The sequence below is a fragment of the Tyto alba genome, unplaced genomic scaffold (assembly GCF_018691265.1).
Source record: "Tyto alba isolate M040663 unplaced genomic scaffold, T.alba_DEE_v4.0 Super-Scaffold_13, whole genome shotgun sequence".
Classification (NCBI taxonomy): domain Eukaryota; kingdom Metazoa; phylum Chordata; class Aves; order Strigiformes; family Tytonidae; genus Tyto; species Tyto alba.
The window spans coordinates 42,187,499-42,206,319 of record NW_024881275.1 but is presented as its reverse complement, the minus strand read 5'-3'; the positions used below and the strand labels follow the sequence as shown (position 1 = coordinate 42,206,319).

At 43.2% G+C, this 18,821-nt stretch overlaps 1 protein-coding gene across 1 annotated transcript; it reads left to right on the top strand.

Moving 5' to 3' along the window:
• Positions 1-685: 685 nt before the first annotated feature.
• On the top strand, positions 686-18,165 carry ISOC1 (isochorismatase domain containing 1). Its single transcript, XM_033005617.2, has 5 exons — positions 686-1,114; positions 10,658-10,777; positions 12,047-12,250; positions 12,591-12,707; positions 16,702-18,165. The coding sequence occupies exons 1-5, from the start codon at positions 818-820 to the stop codon at positions 16,846-16,848; spliced, it is 885 nt and encodes a 294-aa protein (XP_032861508.2). The 5' UTR covers positions 686-817; the 3' UTR covers positions 16,849-18,165.
• Positions 18,166-18,821: the final 656 nt, after the last annotated feature.

Below are 18,821 nucleotides of genomic sequence, written 5' to 3'. Positions count from 1 at the left end.
GAACAACTGTTCCCCATCTAGATCTAAGATCGGGCTGGAACATGCTTGAAAGACACCGGACATTTTTCAGGCTCTACCAACAGGTCCCTCCCCGGTTTCCGCGGAGCGCGGCCGCGCCCGTCCCCGCCGGCCGCCGCCACGGACCGGCACGGCGCCCGGCAGTCCTCCCTCCCTCCGTCCGTCTGTCCGTCCGTCCCTGCCAGCCGCGCCCCCGGGGCCGCCTTCTCCGCTCGGTGCGCGGCTGCTCGCCGCCGCCTTCGCTGCGCCCGCCCGACGGGGCGCCGCCGGCCCCGGCCCCACGCCGCCGTGCGCCGCTTCACGCAGCGGGCTCTGCCGCCAGCTCGGCGGCGGCGGGGCGCGCCTCGGCGAGGGACATGCTGCCCGCCGGCCGCGCCACGACGGAGCCGCCGCAGGGGGAAGGTGCCCTCGCCTCCCGCCCCTCTCCGGGGGACGCGGGCTCTCCGCATCGTCCCGGACGAGGGCGGATGTTTGGGCGAGGGGCTGCTCCTCCCGCCGCCCGCCTGAGGGTGAGGGGGAGGCGCCCGCCCTCCGAGGAAGAAGGGCGGCGACAACCTCCGCCCGCCCGGCCGAGGCACCCCGGCGGCGCACCCGCCCCCGAGGGCTCGAGGGGCAGGGCCGGGCCCCGTGCGAGGAGGAGGAGGAGGAGGGAGGAGCAGGAGCAGGAGCAGCCGCAGCCGGGATTGGGGGCCGCCGGCGCCGCCCGCCCGGCCGGGGGGAGGAGGCGGCAGGAGGAGGAGGAGGAGTGGCGGCGCGGGCCGCGACGAGCTGGCTGGGATCGGCGCGGCTGCCCCTGAAGATGGCGGCGGCGGAGGCCGCTGCTGCGGGCGGCGGGGGCTGCTTGCCGGCGGGCGGCGGCTCGGTGCCCGTCCTCTTCTGCTTCTCCGTCTTCGCCCGGCCCTCCAGCGTGCCCCACGGCGCCGGCTACGAGATGCTGATCCAGAAGTTCCTCAGCCTCTACGGGGACCAGATAGACATGCACCGCAAGTTCGTGGTGCAGCTCTTCGCCGAGGAGTGGAGCCAGTACATAGACCTGCCCAAGGGCTTCCTGGTCAGCGAGCGCTGCAAGGTGCGCCTGGTGCCGCTGCAGATACAGGTGAGACCCGACGGCGGGGCAGCGCCGGCCGCCACAGGTGTGTGGGCGTGGGCGTGGGCGGGCAGCCCCGTTCCCACGGCCGCCGCCTGAGGCTGCCCGGCCTCCCCCGGGCCCCTCCGGGGAGCAGCGGCAGTGAGCTGCGGGGTGGGGGAGCGGCGACGGCGGCCGGGGGGGGCCCGGAGCGGGCTGGGGGCGCGGGCAGAGCCCCGCCAGCCCACGCTGACTTATTTATCTGTGGAAACTTTTGTTTTACTGGGGCAGGTGCGCTCCACGCCTCATGCGTTTGGCAGCCGGGCTTTGCCTTCAGCGAGTCAGAACTTGTTCCCGTGAACGGGAAACTAGCCTGACGGCTGAAATAGACAGTACCTTCTCCTTTAGAACAGGCGGCTGGTGCTCCCCGGCCTCACCCGGAGGTCATGCGTCTCGGTGGAAACTGAAAGGGTGCCGGTAAAGAGGGCTCTCTGCCAGAGCTCGGTCTGGTGTTTCGCAGGTCCCTGCGATTTCTGTATCCCTTCTTGCCCCAAAAGCTCTTTCCGATTTACATGTTCATAACTCACTAGTTTTGTGGGCATGAACCAGGACATCAGACTGCCAGACAGATACAGTACGTGTGTTTCATACTAAGATATCTTCATGCTCGTGCCAGCCGTACTGTAATAGTTTCACTTGAAGCAAAAGTGCTTTTTTATTTCTCCATCAACAAAGTCAACTTTTTAAAACAAAACACCAAATGCATAGTTACTGTTTTAATTCAGAAGTTTGTTCTCAATTTATAACTAAGAAGTTTCAGTTTGTAGAGCCAACATTCCTAATAAGTTGAAAAAGCGATGTCATAAAAACTGTAACGTTGCTCATCTCCTCATTGTTTCCAGAAACAGTCTAATTCACACTGTAAACCCTGCTTAATTGTAGTGTCTTGAACCCATAAACTCTCAAGGTGGCCTCTTTCCTTAGACTGTACATCAAGGATGCCTTTGGAATCTTTTGTCCTTTCCTTAACCCTATGTATGGAAAGAGCGATTAAGAAGACCAAACTAGTTTAATAACTTGTTTTGTCATTTATTATTCATTTCATAATTTGTCACTTATCATATTCAGTTTGCAACCTTTCTCCTTTGTGTGTTGGAAACAGAATGGAGGCCCAGCCAGAGAAACTGGAAGGGACAGCCTGTCCAACTGGCAAAAAGAGTTGGTATGGGTGTTAAATCAAGCAAGGATTTAAAAACAGAATTTATGTAATCTGGGCATGTAGCAGTGGTGCAGGTCAGAATTTTGTTTCTTATTTGTGTGTGCAGATCGCTGCTCTGCAAAGAGTCTCTTGCAGGTGACTTCTGCACTGAAACTATAAATTCAGCCCAAGCATTGGTAGCAGGACGTACATCTCGGTGTAAAAAGTCAGTGTTGAGACATGGAAGGATACGTCATTCTCAGGGTGCAGATGCACTATGCAGCTTTGACTGCAGGGATTCAGGACGAACTGATGCATTAATTGCCTGGTTGATTAGCTGCTTTCACTGATGCTGTTGCAATTCTGTGACAATAGCAACTGTTGATATGAAAGGGATGGTACTTGTGTATCATTTCAGTTGCATCCTTGATGTGCTTCAGCAGCTGAGAATGAGCTGGAGACATCACAATAATGTCAGTCAGCTTGCCTTAAGCCACCAGCAGGTGCTCAGGGATCATTCATTTGGAGAACATTTGGTCTGATACAGTCACAGCTGCGCTTTTTAAGACCTTTAGGATTTACTGATGGGAAGATTATACTTTCTTTCCGTATGTTGATTCATGCACTGCCACTATTGTGTGCCCTTCCCCACCCCCTCACACCCCCCCACCGCCGATATTTTATCTGCAGTTACACATGACATAGGTTTGTCAACTCTGCATGCGGCATAGTCAGTTGAAATACCATTTCAAGAGGGACAACCTTTGCTCACTGATGTGATTAGACTTGCATATTTGGAAAGATATATTTGGTTTAAAACTAAGATTCACAGATACTAGCATCCATATCCCTAGACAATATTTTCAGTATTTTTATGTGCATGCTTTATAAAATATATGTATGTACTTAGTTAGGGATGGCATTTTAACCCCAGGGCCATACCAACTCTGAGCTCTGGAATGGTACCCTCCCATTTTGATTCCTGTGCAGACCTGTTACAGAAGGATGCCTGTTGTTGCAGTAGCTCAAGAAATGTCGGCACCAAATGGTGTTTGACTGGGCTGTTTCAATTTCCTGTCCCCGCAGTTGAGGGGGACAGTAATCTCACAGAGAAATCACCATATGTTGCCCTTGGAAAGCCATTCCACACAGCTCAATTCAAGGCTCAACCTGTAACAGGACATTTGCTCTCCAGTCATGTTTGTGCCTTTGTACTGAGTTCGTATCTGTACATTTGTTTGGTTTAGCTGACCTGGCGCGGAACAGCTGCTTTAACTTTTAATGTCCAGTATTAGGCAGGCTGGTGGGTGCAGTAAACCCCGACGTTCAGACTGGCTGCTGCTCTTGAAACTCCTCAGCCACAGACTTGCAGTGAGGAGGGACTTTTCCTTTGGCCTCTCCCAACAGGTGAGGAGGGCATTTGCTTGCATCTTGAGGGAATGAGTACTAGCAGAAAGGAGCCATCCGCTCTTCATGGATTTTATGTGTTTTAAAAGTTTTAACAGAATAATATTTATATCTGAAGCGGGGGAATGCAGGACCACTTTAACCTCTTCTAACTCTAAATGCAGTTTAACAGTACTACTAAAACTGTGGCGTTTTGCCGTAACTGTTGTAGCTGCCTTTGGAGGAGAGAAGCAATAAGGAAAAACACTTTGGAGATACCAGAAGTCAAAATAGCTATACTCATTACAGCCGTGTAATAGAGGAGTTCAGGCAGCATTCAAAGAGAGGCTATTTCACAGTCACTGTCATAACTTCAAGGTGACTTCTGTTCAGCAGTGCTTGTGCTCTGCATTTACAAACTGGTAACCTTAGGATGCTAGAGCTAAAAGGGTAAAATTATTTTTGAAATCATGCATAAAGCACCTCTGCTTCAGGGGTCTTTTTTTTTTTTAAAGACATATTGACGTCTCAGGTGTGCCTTTCTTGCAGAAAGCTACTTGCAGGATGATACTTAATTGTTGTAGAAAGATAAGGTAAATAGACTAGAACTACTTATACACAGATTTTTCACTCTTTATGCACATATCTAATATTGCTACATTCAGATGCTTTGGAAGTAGACATAAGATTAACTCAGGAGCTTAAGTCCATTTTCTGAAGGCCAGGAAAAGCCAAATCATGAACAGTAAGTAGTCTGGTGAGGGGAGTTGTTTGCTTTTTTAATTTCTTTTTCCTTTCTAAAAGGTGCACTTTTTCTGATACATTAGTGCTACAATTAAATACAATGTTTCTAAATAATTTTTTTTTTTTTTTAAAAAAGCAACACTTGGAACCTTAAAGGAGAGGGGAAAAAAAAAAAAGACTGAAGGTGCTGAAAGGCGTTTCCTCAAATCCAGGATCCTTGTTTGTGTATCGTTAATCTGCAGCAAGCATTTTGATTATCTTGGATTTTGATGAAGAATTTTATACTTTCTTAATTACATGGACATCATATAGTTATCTAACTAAATTTGACCTTTTTAAATGTTGAATTGTATGCAAAAAGCTGCATTTTGGCTTAGCATAAAATGAATATTTATATTCCTAAATTGAAACACTTGTAACCCGTTTTTCCCTTGAAATACATTAAACTGGATTTCTTCCTTTTTTTTTTTTTTTTTTTCTTTGAAAGATAAGCAGCAAGGTACAACTGAATCCTACAGACTCCTTTTTAGAAATAAAAGAGATGAAAATACTATAGGCAGCTTCTTTTCATTGTTGTCTTTTTATGTCATCCTTGAAATACAAAGGCTGCGAGGTCCTCCACTCTGCCCTTTTAGTGGGTAACCTTGGCAAGAGATTTATGAGTGATGTCACATGGGATTATTTCTCTGGTTCCATTTTCTTGTTCATTACAAATACTGGGGGAAAATTGCATTTTGTGTGTGTAGTGATTTCCTGAAGTTATCAGGGAAAGTACAGATAAAGAGGCAGTATACGTGAATATTTTTGTAGAGCTGATTCCGTAATTACAGTACTTCATCAGTCACATTTTGTATGATTAATAATAATCAGCAGAGATGAAATAGATGTGAAAAAGCACCTGTCCTTTCCCACCTAGGCCTTTTCTAGAGTAGGATTTAAAGCTGTATGTAACTCGTGACAGCATACCTTTAAATCCTGGTCTGGACAAGGTCCTAGAGATGACTTCTCTAGCTGAGTAAAAGAGCTGCATCAGGTTACAGGTCCATCTGATGTACCTATTCTGGTTGTGCTGTGGATAACTTCCATCTGGAGGGACGAAATTCCTGGTGACGAACTGAGAGGAGTGGGGTTGATTTGGGACTGGTGGGGTTTTTTTCCTTCTTACATTCCGGTGGTTTAATGATACCGTGGCAGAGTAGATGTATTTTTGGTGTGGATTCGGACAGGTACCGTGTGGCTGCAGCAGCTCACCGTCCTTGCCCAGCCTGCCTCTCCTCAGAGTGAAAGCAAACAGGCTCTGGCGTGCCGGCCCAGGGTTTGATGGATGTCTGGGTGTGGGTTTGCCCCCCCCCCAGCTCAGTGGCAGGATGCGGCACTGGAGCCGTGTGGGCAGTTGAGGTTTTCACTGGCAGGGAATGGGTGAACTGGAGGTGTCCCGTGTCCCCAGCGTGATGTGGCTGTGGAAGTGGGGGATGGCTTTGAGAGCAAATGAGCGTCAGGATTTACGTGGCACATTGAAGAACCAGTAAATGGAAACTTTCCTTTATACAAAGCAGATACTTCTGTGAATTTATTTATGGACTGCATTGGCTACTATTTATGAAACTTAATTCCAGACTGCTTTCTGCTGCACTCTGTCCTTCTCACGTCTGCTATTCCAAGTAACGCCAGCACATGTTGATTTTTTTTGATCTCACCATCTATTTCTTCCAGTTTCTTCTTGTTTTACCACGTGTTGCATGGTTTGATTCAGGCTGGAAGTTAATCAGAAATAAATATGAAAATCAATGTAGGAACTATTTGTGTTAGATTTTGTAAAAGCTTTTATTTAGCAAAAACATAGTTGACCCAACTTTATTTTAGAGTGCCACTGATATTAAACTGAAGGTATAAATTAAATCATATTAAACCAACTTGATAGTAGAGGAAGGCAGATATAAATAAGCCTTTTCCTCCATCTCCCTGTGATGTTTGTCACAAATACATGGGATTATGGATTCAGTGAAAGTCTGTAATGAGGATGCACCCTGGCTGTAAGAGCAGTTGGTTTTCTTCAGTGCTTCGCTGTCAAATCGGAAAAATATTGAATAGGGCTCTATAAGATCTGTTCTGGATCCACAGTTTGTAAATACTACGCCATCTGTGTCACTGCCGAAACTTACAGCAAATACTGTTTTTGCAGAAGGTGCCAAGCTGGGACAAGCTGCAAACATCTGAGAGAGCAGAATCCAGGTTTTTCATGGCAAGTTGGAGTAACAAGATGAAATAAGATGCAGTTCAAAATTGAATCAACAAAGGTAGAAATAATTCCTGTGCTAAGGTAGAAATAATCAAGTACACAAATTAAGGGAGAGTTCAGGGGATTATTTTACGGTTAAAATGCACCTCAGGAGTCTAAGTATTACCAATTATGAAGAGAGCAAATGGGATACTGGAAAGTACAACTTGAACAGGACCTGCAAGGGCTGTGAATTGACCGATCTTCTCTGAGGTTCTAGGAGTGCTGAGAAGTATTATAGGCCGATAAAAGCTACTGTTATAGTAATACTGGCTGCCTCACTGTAGACTGCAATTTGAAAGGCACCCCAGGGAGGGCAAGGAAAATGATTTATTGAAAGTATTAGATATGTTTTAGAATAAGGGAGGGGAGGAAAAGGGCTAAAGGAAGACTGATTCTGAGTCTTGAGGCATGGTGATAGGTCTTTGTGCATGGTTATGCACATGAAGGAGGATGGTAATGATCTTGCGTTTCAAATCCACCATGGACTGAACTGGAAACAATTCTCTTAAATGGCAACAAAGGAGCTGTGGATAAGAAAACACTGCAAGATGAAGTTGACAGAACTGTGGGATGGATTGTATAGGAGCTTTGTAAATCATGTATCGCTGATGGGTCAGACCAGGTAGGTATCTCTGAAGAATATTTGTGTGTGTTTGATCCTTCTGTAGAGGCAGACTGTGCAGCTTCTTGAAGGCCTTGCTAGTCTGTTCATACTTGTTCCTCTGCTAAGGATGCTAGTGCCATCCGCTGCCTTGGCATAGGAAGGTAGTAGACTAACTCCATGGACTACTAAGGTAGGACTACTAAGGTAGTATCAAGTACTCCATGTACTACTAAAGTAGTAGACTAACTCCATGTAGATCATTCTACAATCCATGAGGGTTTGCAGTGGTTCAAAATGATATTCAAGAAATTAAAGTGGTGGAATGATTTATAGAGGAAAATAATGGTCTTTGTCATATAAATGCCAAGACAAAATGATACATTTTCTGAGTAGGAGGTACAGTTATAAATATTGTCTATTCCAATTACACCATTTTTGCTGCTGAGTAGTAGCAAAGTTAAATGTTGTGATTGACTGCTCTGATGGTAGTAACTGCCAGAGTTAGAATGCATCAAGATAAGCGCTCACTGTGGTGTTGAATTGTATGTTAGTACTTCCCACCAACTGACTTTTGCATTGTTCAAGCATGTAGATGGATGGAGCTCAAGAACAAGACAGTTATTCAATATTTAATTTTATTTTCAAGCATTCTTGGACCCAGGTTTCATTTATTACATGGTGTAGAATCGCAGAAGTGTTGTTTGGGAGAGCTATTCAGAGGCTGCCTTCCCTAACCCCTATGCAAAGCCAATTCTTGATCAAATCAGCTGTCGCTTTGCTGAATGCTGAAAACCTTTAAGTGCCACCACCCTGGTAACCTGTTTCAGTGCAGCTGTACCTTCCTAGTGAAAAAGATTTCCCTGATGCTTTTTGTGATGCTCTTCTGTCCTCCTCTGACATCAGTGGGTCCAATAATAGAGCATCTGCTTTATGGTTGTTACTGCATTTACCTGCATCACTGCTTGTATTAACAGTATTGCTGTTTCGCCCACAAGGACTAGAGGAACTGCAGTTACAAACATTTGTTGTTTTGGTAGTAGTGGTGTACTGAATCTGAGAGGTGTGGGAATTTAGCATTTACAATTATAAGACACAAGTAATTTCTACAACAGTTTGAACAGGCCATTCCGTATGGTTCAGCCTGGCAATTGCTGTAGGTTTTTAGCCTTGGAAATTGAGATAAAAAATGTTTTACTTAAGCGATTTGGTGAATCCATGAAAGATTTGAGTCAAATGTTTTAAGGATTCCTGGTTCCCTTGTGGTGAGTTGACCTTGGCCAGCCACCAGGTGCCCACCAAGCTGTTCCCATTGTCCATCCTCAGCAGGGCAGGGGCAGAAAATATGACAAAAAGCTAGTGGGTCATGATAAGGACAGAGAGATTACTCATCGATTACCATCATAGGCAAAACAGACTCAATTTGGGAAAAATAATTTAATTTATTGCCAATCAATAACAGAGTAAAATAATGAGAAATAAGAACAAATATAAAAACACCTTCCTGTCACCCTTCCCTTCTTCTCAGGCTCAGCTTTGCTTCCAGCTTCTCTACCTTCTCCCCAGAAGAAGCACAGGGGATGGGGAATGGGAATTGTGGTCAGTTCATTACACGTTGTCTCTGCTCCTTCTTCCTCATACCCTTCCCCTGCTCCAGTATGGGGTCCCTCCCATGAGGGAGAGCCCTTCATGAACTTCTCCAACGTAAGTCCTTCCCACAGGCTGCAGTTCTTCAAAAACTGCTCCAGCATGCGTCCCTTCCACCGGGTACGGTCCTTCAGGAATGGACTGCTCCTGCATGGGTCCCCCACGGGACCACAAGTCCTGCTAGAAGACCTACTCCTGTGTGGGCTCCTCTCCTTGGGACCACAGGTCCTGCCAGGAGCCTGCTTCAGCACAAGCTTCCCACAGGGTCACAGCCTGCTTTGGGTACATGCACCTGCTCTGTCGTGGGGTCCTCCCTGGGCTGCAGGTGGGGATCTGCTCCACCATGGACCTCCATGGGCTGCAGGGCACAGCCTGCCTCACCGTGGTCCTCACCACAGGCTGCAGAGGAGTTTCTGCTCTGGTGCCTGGAGCACCTCCTCCGTTCCTTCACTGACCTTGGAAGCTGCAGAGTTGTTTCTCTTGCATGTTCTTGCTGCTCTCTCCCAGCTGCTGTTGCACAGCGGGTTTTTTTTTTTACCCTTTCTTAACTGTTATCACAGGGACACCACCAGCATCACTGACAGGCTCAGCCTTGGTCAGCAGCAGATTCATCTTTGAGTTGGCTGGCAGTGGCTCTGTCTGACATGGAGCAGCTTCTGGCATCTCACAAGAGCCACACCTGCAGCCTCCGCTCACTACTAAAACCTTGTACACCCAATACATCCCTGCTCTTCCGAAAGATAATATTTTATAGATTTTGTAATTTTGTTTCAGTTTAAAACATCACAATCTCAGTTTGCAGAAAATGAAGTATATACAATTAATGGCTACTTCCCAGAAGCAGTTTATTCAATTTGATTTATCAGTCTCCTGAAAAGGTCCTGAATGGATGTAATTTCTCTTGAGTTGCCTTAGAACTAAGCTACATTCTTTCCCTGTAGCCTTCAGGTGAAGCCTTCTGCAGGTAGTGCAAAGTAATTTCATACAAACACAAAGCATTCTTTCAAAGTGTGAGAAAATGCAATCTCTGGTTTCTTTTTTTCTTGCCTCCCCCTTCTACCCATTGGTAGCCTGTACAAGGGAAACTCTGGGATATTATTTTTGTCATTAAAATGTATTCAGTTCAGTTTCTGGTCATAGTACTGACAAGCTTCTCTGATTTTGTTCTAGCCTTTAGACTTTAATAAAACTTGCACTAAAAGATGTCATAGACAAAACAAACTGACTACACAATGAAACTATTGAAAATATGTGTACATACAGTATTGAAAGCAAGTGGAAATCTGACTTTTTTTTAACTTCAATTTATTCTGATTTTATGTCAATTCCAAGAGTTGTGGTTTCAAAAGTGAATTTGAGGAATGTAATGTTGCTGTTTGTACCTGTGTTTTGTTTTGTTTTTAACAGTACTTTAGGCAGTATACTTCTCTGCCCCCCTTCAGGGTTCAGAAATTTCTAGGTACATTTACAGTGACTTGTGTCTCCCACCTAGTAAAATCTTGATTACCTATCGATGACTGTACTGTACTGCTCAATATCAGCCATTCACTTGAATTTAGAAGCATACCAAAATCGGGATTGAAAAACCATTCTCCTATTTTGACTTAACATAAATCTGTTACCTGGCAGAGGTGTTGTCAACTCTTTCTCATTTTGCTGCTTTTCTAAAAGGGTCCTCATTACCATGGAAAACATTATCTTTACTTTGTTTTTCAGATGACTACTTTGGGCAATCTGACACCCTCAAGCACTGTGTTTTTCTGTTGTGATATGCAAGAGCGATTCCGGCCTGCCATCAAGTACTTTGGTGACATCATCAGCGTGGGCCAACGACTGGTATAGTTTTTGCTTTTTTTTTTTTTTTTTGTGTGTAGTGAATTTTGATCACACATGTAAATTATTATTTTTATACTCAGCCAGTTTACTGGTTATTCAGTTTTGGGTAGTAACAATGTCTTTGTATCGTGGTTTGAGCCTGGTCGGCAGCCAACCACTGCGCAGCCACTCTCTCTCCCTTCTCTTCTGGCAATAAGAAGGGACAGAGAGCCAGGCTTGGGGTTCAAGATAGGACTGGGATGGGGAAAAAATCCCCCTTTATGGTCATGAGCAAAAGACAGATTCGTTAGGGGAAGAAAAGAAAGAACATACATTTATTACAGACACTAACAACAACACATAACAGAGGAGAACAGTGAGAAGCATTGCCAGATCTTGAGAACACCTTCCCCCCACCCCTCCCTTCTTCCCGGGCTCAGCTCTGCTCCTGATATCTCTACCTCCTCCCCATAGTGTTGCAGGGGCAGGGAATGGGGGGTGCAGTCAGTGCTGCTGCTTCTTCCATCTTCAGTGCGGGGAGCTTCTGGAACTTCTTCCCCCTGCTCCATCGTGGTCCCCCTCTCACAGGAGACAGTCCTCCACAAACTTTCTCTGACATGAGTCCCTCCCACGGGCCGCAGCATTCCCCAGACTGCTCTGTCGTGGGTCACCAACTTTCTCAGACTGGAGTCCCTCCCACGGCTGCAGCCCTTCCCGAGCTGCTCCGGTGTGGGACTCCCCTGCATGCTGCAATCCTCCCAGTGCTGAATTACAGCAGCAGGGCTACCTTTTCCCACAAGACCCCGGCCTTCTTCAGGCACAGCACCTTGATCAGCCAGGCGAAACAAAACACAGGCCATAGATCAATGTCTGCTCCACCGTAGATCTTCATGGGTGGCAGGGGGGGCCACCCTGCCATCTCACCACAGGATACAGGGGGGTCTCTTCTCCGGCACACCTCCCCCCTCCTTTCTTCCTCCATTCCCCCACTGACCTTGGTGTTCATGCAGCTGCAGCAACTCCTCCTCACAAGTCCCACTGCCCGTCACCACGTCCCTTCTTAAATACATTATCGCAGAGGTGCAGCTGATGGGCTCAGTTTCCAAACAGAAGTGGAGCTGGCTTGGAGCTGGGGGAGCTTTGAGAAGCTTCTCACAGGGGGCCACCCCTATAGCCCCCTCCCCTGCCACCAAAAAAAAACCCCACCACTCACTCAACCCAGGACACTTCGCTATTATTGTTCTTTAGTAATTTCTGTTCTTGTATGCTTTCCTTCCTGCCCCTTTGCAGCTCCAAGGTGCACGTCTCTTAGGAATTCCAGTTATTGTAACTGAACAGTATCCCAAAGGTCTTGGCAGCACTGTGCAAGAAATTGATTTAACAGGAGCTAAACTTGTTCTTCCCAAAACAAAGTTTTCAATGGTATTGCCAGAAGTTGAAGCAGCATTAGCAGAGATCCCTGGAGTCCGCAGCGTTGTCCTGTTTGGAGTAGAAGTATGTGCTCTGTCATTCCTGTACTGTTTTATGGTAATGTCTGTTGGCCCACAATAGTATTAAGCGTTGCTTTCTGTAATTAAAATAAACAGTCAAATGATATTGCTTAGAGCTCACATATCCTCAGATTAGATTATTTTCATGTTATTTGTCTTTAATATTATCTCATAATAAAATATGAAATGAGAGATTTGTAAATTAGAGGCCCTTTTCTCAAGCTTAGTTGGCATTTAAAACTCACACTGAGTTCCCTTGGAATGTCAGGGTAGAAAAATAGCTACTCATGTTTTATAATAATGTTTTGTTGGTGGGTTTTTTGCCTTTGGTTTCTCCCCTGTAGACTCATGTCTGCATCCAGCAAACAGCATTGGAATTAATAGGCAGAGGTCTGGAAGTTCATATCGTAGCTGATGCCACCTCATCAAGAAGTATGATGGACAGAATGTTTGCTCTTGAGGTAAGTTTCTTAGTCAAGGCTTTTTCCACCTTGGGTCTGTATGTTAATTTTCCTGTTTATTGTATGCTAACAAGGAATTTCTAAGGACAGTAAGCAGTGGGCAGATGTAGACTTAAGAGGTAAATACACTGAATCTGGGAATAGCTTCCAGGATGGAGAAGGATTGCTGTCTTAATTTTCCTCCCCACATTATGATTTAATATGTGGAACCCAGTTTGAGACACTTGGATTTTAAAAGTCATTATTTCGTGCAATCTAGATTACTCTGTATAGCCATTAGCATTTTAGGATATTTTCTTATGGAGTGTTATCTGTACAGCAGAGTAAAAGTGCTACAGAGATTTTGGTTTTGTTGTTCCAAACAGAATTTGTTCTGCTGTTGAAATTCCTTGAAATGCAATGGAATATAGTGATTCTGTTGAAAGCTCCCTCTTGTATGTCCGTCCCTCCCTCTGCTCTTTCCTGTCAGTGCAAATTAAATCTTAATCTCAAGACTGTGATTATAGTAAAGACTTTTTTTCACCCCTTCTAGGAGCTTAGTCTAAATGTTGAGAAAGTGAAATGTAACAAGAGGATTTAAGAGCATGTACAACTATGTGATAGCAAATTCATACAAACAATTTTTTGATAGTGTACTCTAACTTGCCTACAGGCATCGTTGTTGGAAGTCAAAACCTGATATATACATTAAGTATTGAAATTTTTGCCTCCAGGCCCTAACAATTATTTGGAAATTGATAATAACTACAGCATTTAATACTTTTTTTCATAGATGTGGAGAAGACTTAATTGCTTCTGTTGCTTATGAATAAGAGAATTAAAGGCTAAAGGGAAATCACCAGCATATAGCATTTGATGAAGCCCATGACTCTGATTAATCAGAAGCTTAGTGTCATCTGTCACGTAAAGCATAGTGATGCACACAGAGTTCAGAAATTACTGAAATCATGGACTTCCCAAGTCAATGTGGTGCAGTAGCAGACAAAACAAATATAGAACAACTGAAATCTGTTTGCCTTATTATGTACATCATTGTGCATTTTATTATCACTTCACTGCATCTGCAAACATAGAAGTTGGCCCAGTGTAATAGAGGTTAAAGCAGTGACTAGCTAGCTTTGTTTTTCTATCTATTTGAAAAGGTATCTATCAACTTAAAAGTGTGGCTGCTTGCAAAGGCTGTCATCCAGTCAAATTAGTCAGTTTTAGATAACTTTTTAGTATGTCTTTGCAATGTTTTCCCACCAAGCACAAAGAAGATGTTTTGTTTTGGTCCCTTAAGTAGTCATCATTAAAATATGATTCAGGGAACATTTGCTGGCTTGCTGTAATGAGCCAGCTAGTTATATGGCAGTAACTCCTTGTCATCCGCTGTGGCTGCACATGCCAACATTGTCTTCTTTTTGTGCTGTGGAGCCTATTAAAAATGCTACTGAGGGCTGTGGGCTAGAATGGGCAAGAGGTGGGCATGCTTGGGAACAGGAGACCAGGAGAAAGGGACACGTCGTACTGGGCATGTCAATAATCCTGATTGAAATTAAGAAACATGTTTCTGAGGGAAGTTGGTAAAATAGCAAAGCACTGGGTAATCCTGCTTTGGTTTTACCGTACAGCTGACAGTTCCTAGTCATGCTCTTTAATTATTGAATCTGTCATTGGAGCAAGTTCGCACAAGAGAGATACCTGGTGAGCTGAGGTGAGGTTCATTGATCTGGGTTCCCTGGATCCTTCTCCTTACCTTTCTGGGAAGATGGGTGTGACATTTACCTTCCACCGGTAACATAGCCCTCCTCTATTCACAGTGATCTTTAAGGATGATAGAGTTACCTTGAAGTGATAACAACCAGCTTCCTCAGCAACCTCAAATAAATGCCATCTAGTCCCACCTGCCCCTTCACTTCTCCACATTTCTCCTCACACAGGATGTGTTTTGATGGTGCTGGTGATGGACATGCAAATATCTGAACAGATGTACTAGGAAGTACAGTTTGAATTAATTGATAGCCAAAGATTTCATGTTGCCTAGATGACCCTAAAGAGTTATTGTCTCCACTTCTGCTGTTCACTTAAAAATGACAGCAAGCAAAATCTTGCAACAAAAAATAAAAGACCCAGGAGCCAAAAAACCTTGAAATTTCCATTGATTAAATAGTTCAACCCAAGTGGACAATGTTGTAGCTGTTCTTAATCTCTGCCCTATCTGATAAAGATGCCTTGTGTCACTGCTTCGTCTTGGATTGAGAAAGCTCAGTCTGTTCCTGATGGCTTTCTTTTCTGTTCTACATCTATTTTACTTGTTCGGGCAGTGTGGATGCAACACGTGCTTGCTGCTTCCCTTCATTTGAAAGGCTGTGTTCTAAGAAAACTTAACCTTTCCTTAAAAATCATTCAGTGTGCTTAGCAGGTGTATCTCTTCATTCCTACTAATCTCAAAACTGTATAAATTCTACTTAGTCCTAGAAGTAGAATATAAGCCAATGCCAGCATCTTTGACATGTTTTGGTATGTTGTGCTTCTAAAGAGAAGACATTCTCTTTTTTCAGTCAACTTTTCTCAGAAGGCAAGGTTATTTAACAGTCTGGTTTTTCTCTCATCCACACTAGTTTAAAGCAAAAACTTTGTATTCCTGGAGAAGTACATCGTGTAAACATTGCCATAGTATTTAATTTTGGTTTTCCTGTTTTTCTCTTTTGTATGTGTATGTGGCTTAAACAAATGTGTCGTTATACCGAGTAGGAGAGCTGGGGAAGCTATCTGCTTTGTTTCAACTTGAGAATATTTCAAGGCTGACTGTCATTATTGCAAGGAGGAAGCATTGTCTTGAATAAACCTAGCCTAGTTAGTTTATCATTATATAGACTGTAGTTACATATTCTTTACTGGTTCCCTAAAATGAGTAACTTTCCTCCATCAATTTCATTGTAATTGAAAAACCAGAGTGATCTATGTCTGCCCTAGAAAGTCGGGAGCTTCTCTTTGCTTCAGTAATTACAACTGAAACCTGCTGAAGGTGTACATGTCTGTATTGTCAGCCTCTTGCCCTCCCTGGGCTCATCCAGGACCCCATTAGATTTGGTGGAGCATGCAGCTGTGTAGAGAATGATGGGGGAAAGGCTGCATCCATGAAGAGTTCTACTACCAAAGCATCTGTACAATTGCTCAGAAGCTGATAAGGGTCAGGGGATCATCTGCCTTTACTTAAAGATAACTCTACTACATGGGCAACAACCACAGTCTTAAAAGTCCAAAAACTTTGCAGTAAGTCCTGTGGCTTGTGCTAAACAAAGGAGTGTTCTGTTTAGTTGCACGCTTGCAGATCTAGCAGACCTCTTTCAGTTTTGCTCGCTATGCAGCAATACTTTTTATTATGTAGCCTTGTGAGAACTAACCAGGAGTTACTGAGGCTGGAATGAGATGTTTGTTAAAAGGAGCTGCTGTTGTGCCACTATGATTTATGAGGTCTGTTGAAGAGCTTTTTGCTCTGTCTCCTGAGATTATTAGTACTAGTGTGTTGTATAGTCCAAAAACCAAAGTACTAGGACACAACAAGCCCTGAAAGATAAATTGTTACAATTAAGTTTCTTACTTAATGCCAATGGCTTGGGCCTCACTATTTTCTTTTTCCCTAGGCCTTCCAAACCTGCATCAGAATGAAGGAAGATATCCTCGGGACCATGCAAGGGGAATGGGTTGTTAATATAAGAGGGGTGGCTTTTTCTATGCATTAAATCTGACATGGGGAAAGTACTCAGTCCAAGCAGGAAGCCTTATTTGTAATACAGGGCAGCCTTTTTCCTCAGTAAAGTCTAAAACCAGTCACTTTCCATCCTCGCTTTTTAAATGGTATCACTAAGAAAGGCTGGAATGGAATTGGCAGTACTTTTTTTAATAGGAGGTTTTTTTTTTTTTTAAATCAGTCTTTTTTACAAAATGTATACTTATTCCCATTTGCAAATATCTCACATTGTTCTCTCTCTGTTCTTTTCTTTTTCAGCGTCTGGCTCGTACTGGAATTATAGTTACTACTAGTGAAGCTATATTGCTGCAGCTAGTAGCTGATAAAGAACATCCAAAATTCAAAGAAATCCAAAATCTCATTAAAGCAAGTGCCCCTGAGTCAGGGCTCCTTTCCAAAGTTTAAAGAGGATGAGAAGGAAGCAAATCTCATTGTCATCTTTAAGGAGGAAGGAAAGCTGCAAGCGCACATGTACACCTTCTTTCACTCAGAATTTGGTAGAAGTGTAAAATTAAAAGTTGACGTACTCATGCTTGCCTTAGCAAAATTGTCTGGTTATACATCTGGGTGCCAGTGTGTTCTGTTTAGTTACAGCTGTAAGAGATGTTGGGTACTGTAGGACCCTTTTGTTGTCATATTTCCTTCTTTATTTAAAATCAAGAATTAACAGAGATGTCTGCTGGTCTATACTATATACTGGTTGTAACAGCTCCAGAAAGTGCATATTTCTGTGGCACCTCTTGATTGTGCACTTTGTAAAAGCATACTGTGAAACTCCGGTTTACCTTTGTATTAATAGAAGATAATTATGTACTGGATAAATGTAATGTGATATGCTTTAATGTTCTATGTAAATGAAGTATTTTAATAGGGCATAAATTAAAACAGAGTAAGATATGTGGACTACATGTGCACTCTTGTCCTCTAGAATAAAATTTAAGCACTTTGCTTCATAGACAAGACACATAGATAAAATAGCAGCTGATGTTTGATTGCTCTAGGTAGATGAAGCCTGCATTTTGAAATTGACTGCCCAACCCTGTAGTTAACTTAACTGTACACAAATAGAAAATTGTTGTTTAATAACTTCTTTATAAACAATCCTTCAGAACTAGCAGAAGATTACCAAAACTTTAAAGAAATCGGTAAAGCTAAGGATGTTAAAGAACAAAAGCTTTTCAGCTTCAAGTGCTGAATCTACTACTGTATTTAGGTTTATTTATGCGATGTTTTACCCCATTTTAGTTAGACTGAATAATTCCATCTGATTTACTCATTTGGCCAAGCGAGCTCTGAAAGAAACCTCAGCTTCTCTAGGTTTTTGTGCTTTTTTTTTGTGGGCTGCACTTGGGTGAAGTTTGGATAGAATCTGGCCTAAAAACATTCTTCAGAAAAACAGCATCTTTAACTTAATGATATATGTATTTTCTGTCTAGAACCAGTCTTTTAGCACATAATTGTTCATAAAGGCTCTTCTTTCACGTTCCAGTGGTTTAAACAATGTTGTGTAAAGTTTACAATGTGTCTGAGACATTTATTTTTTTAAAAGAATACTAGAAGATGTCATACTGAACACTGATCTTTTTGGTAGAAAACCAGTTGGAGTACATGTATTGTTTTAAATTGCTTATTTTCCCCACAAGATGGCTCTAAAAAAAAAAAATGTTTCAGAGAGTTATAACCTTTATATGTTAAAAACAAATAAAATATTAACATTTGCTGTCTCTCTTACACTTGTGATATTTATTGAAGAGCAAATCCTGAAAGCTGTTTGCCATGGACCTTATTCTGTTTTGTGCAGCTGTGGAATTTCTATAGACATCATGGGAGTTTTGTGTAAAGATCCAGGGTGGATAATGTCTTATAATTCTTGTCTTCTATGTCTAGTTACAGTGTTATTTAGTGATTCAGAATACAAGGAATTAATGTTATGCTTCAAGTTGAAGGCAGGGAGGCAAGTTGAACTGAAGAACCATTGTCCTCTATCACTGACCTACTTTTTACTTTCTTTTCTGGTATATTAGTCATGTTGCCTAGCAGTATAAAGTCCACTTATATAAATCAACAGCCGGGCACAAAATACTATAAATTTCTTATGAAATAATGTTTTTATTGCTATCTTACTTCTATGTGTTGATGGTACCTAGAATTAGCAATTGAAGGAAAAATAGTAGGCTTTTTTACATGTTTATTTTTGGAACATTTTCAACTTCCTCAATAACAAATACATAGGGTTTTAAGGGATAATGTATTTGTTACTAAAAATTTACCATTTTTGTACAAACATAAGTTGGAGGACAGATGTCACAAATTCTTTTGTACACAGTCCTTTCCTAATTAAGATTTTCAGCACAAGGGGAATCGTGGTAGCAAGATGG

Coding starts and splice junctions, on each gene's coding strand:
- ISOC1 (XM_033005617.2), top strand. CDS start 818: ATGGCGGCGGCGGAGGCCGCTGCTGCGGGCGGCGGGGGCTGCTTGCCG. Junction 10,778..12,046: donor TCAGCGTGGGCCAACGACTG/GTATAGTTTTTG, acceptor GCCCCTTTGCAG/CTCCAAGGTGCACGTCTCTT. Junction 12,708..16,701: donor ACAGAATGTTTGCTCTTGAG/GTAAGTTTCTTA, acceptor TTTCTTTTTCAG/CGTCTGGCTCGTACTGGAAT.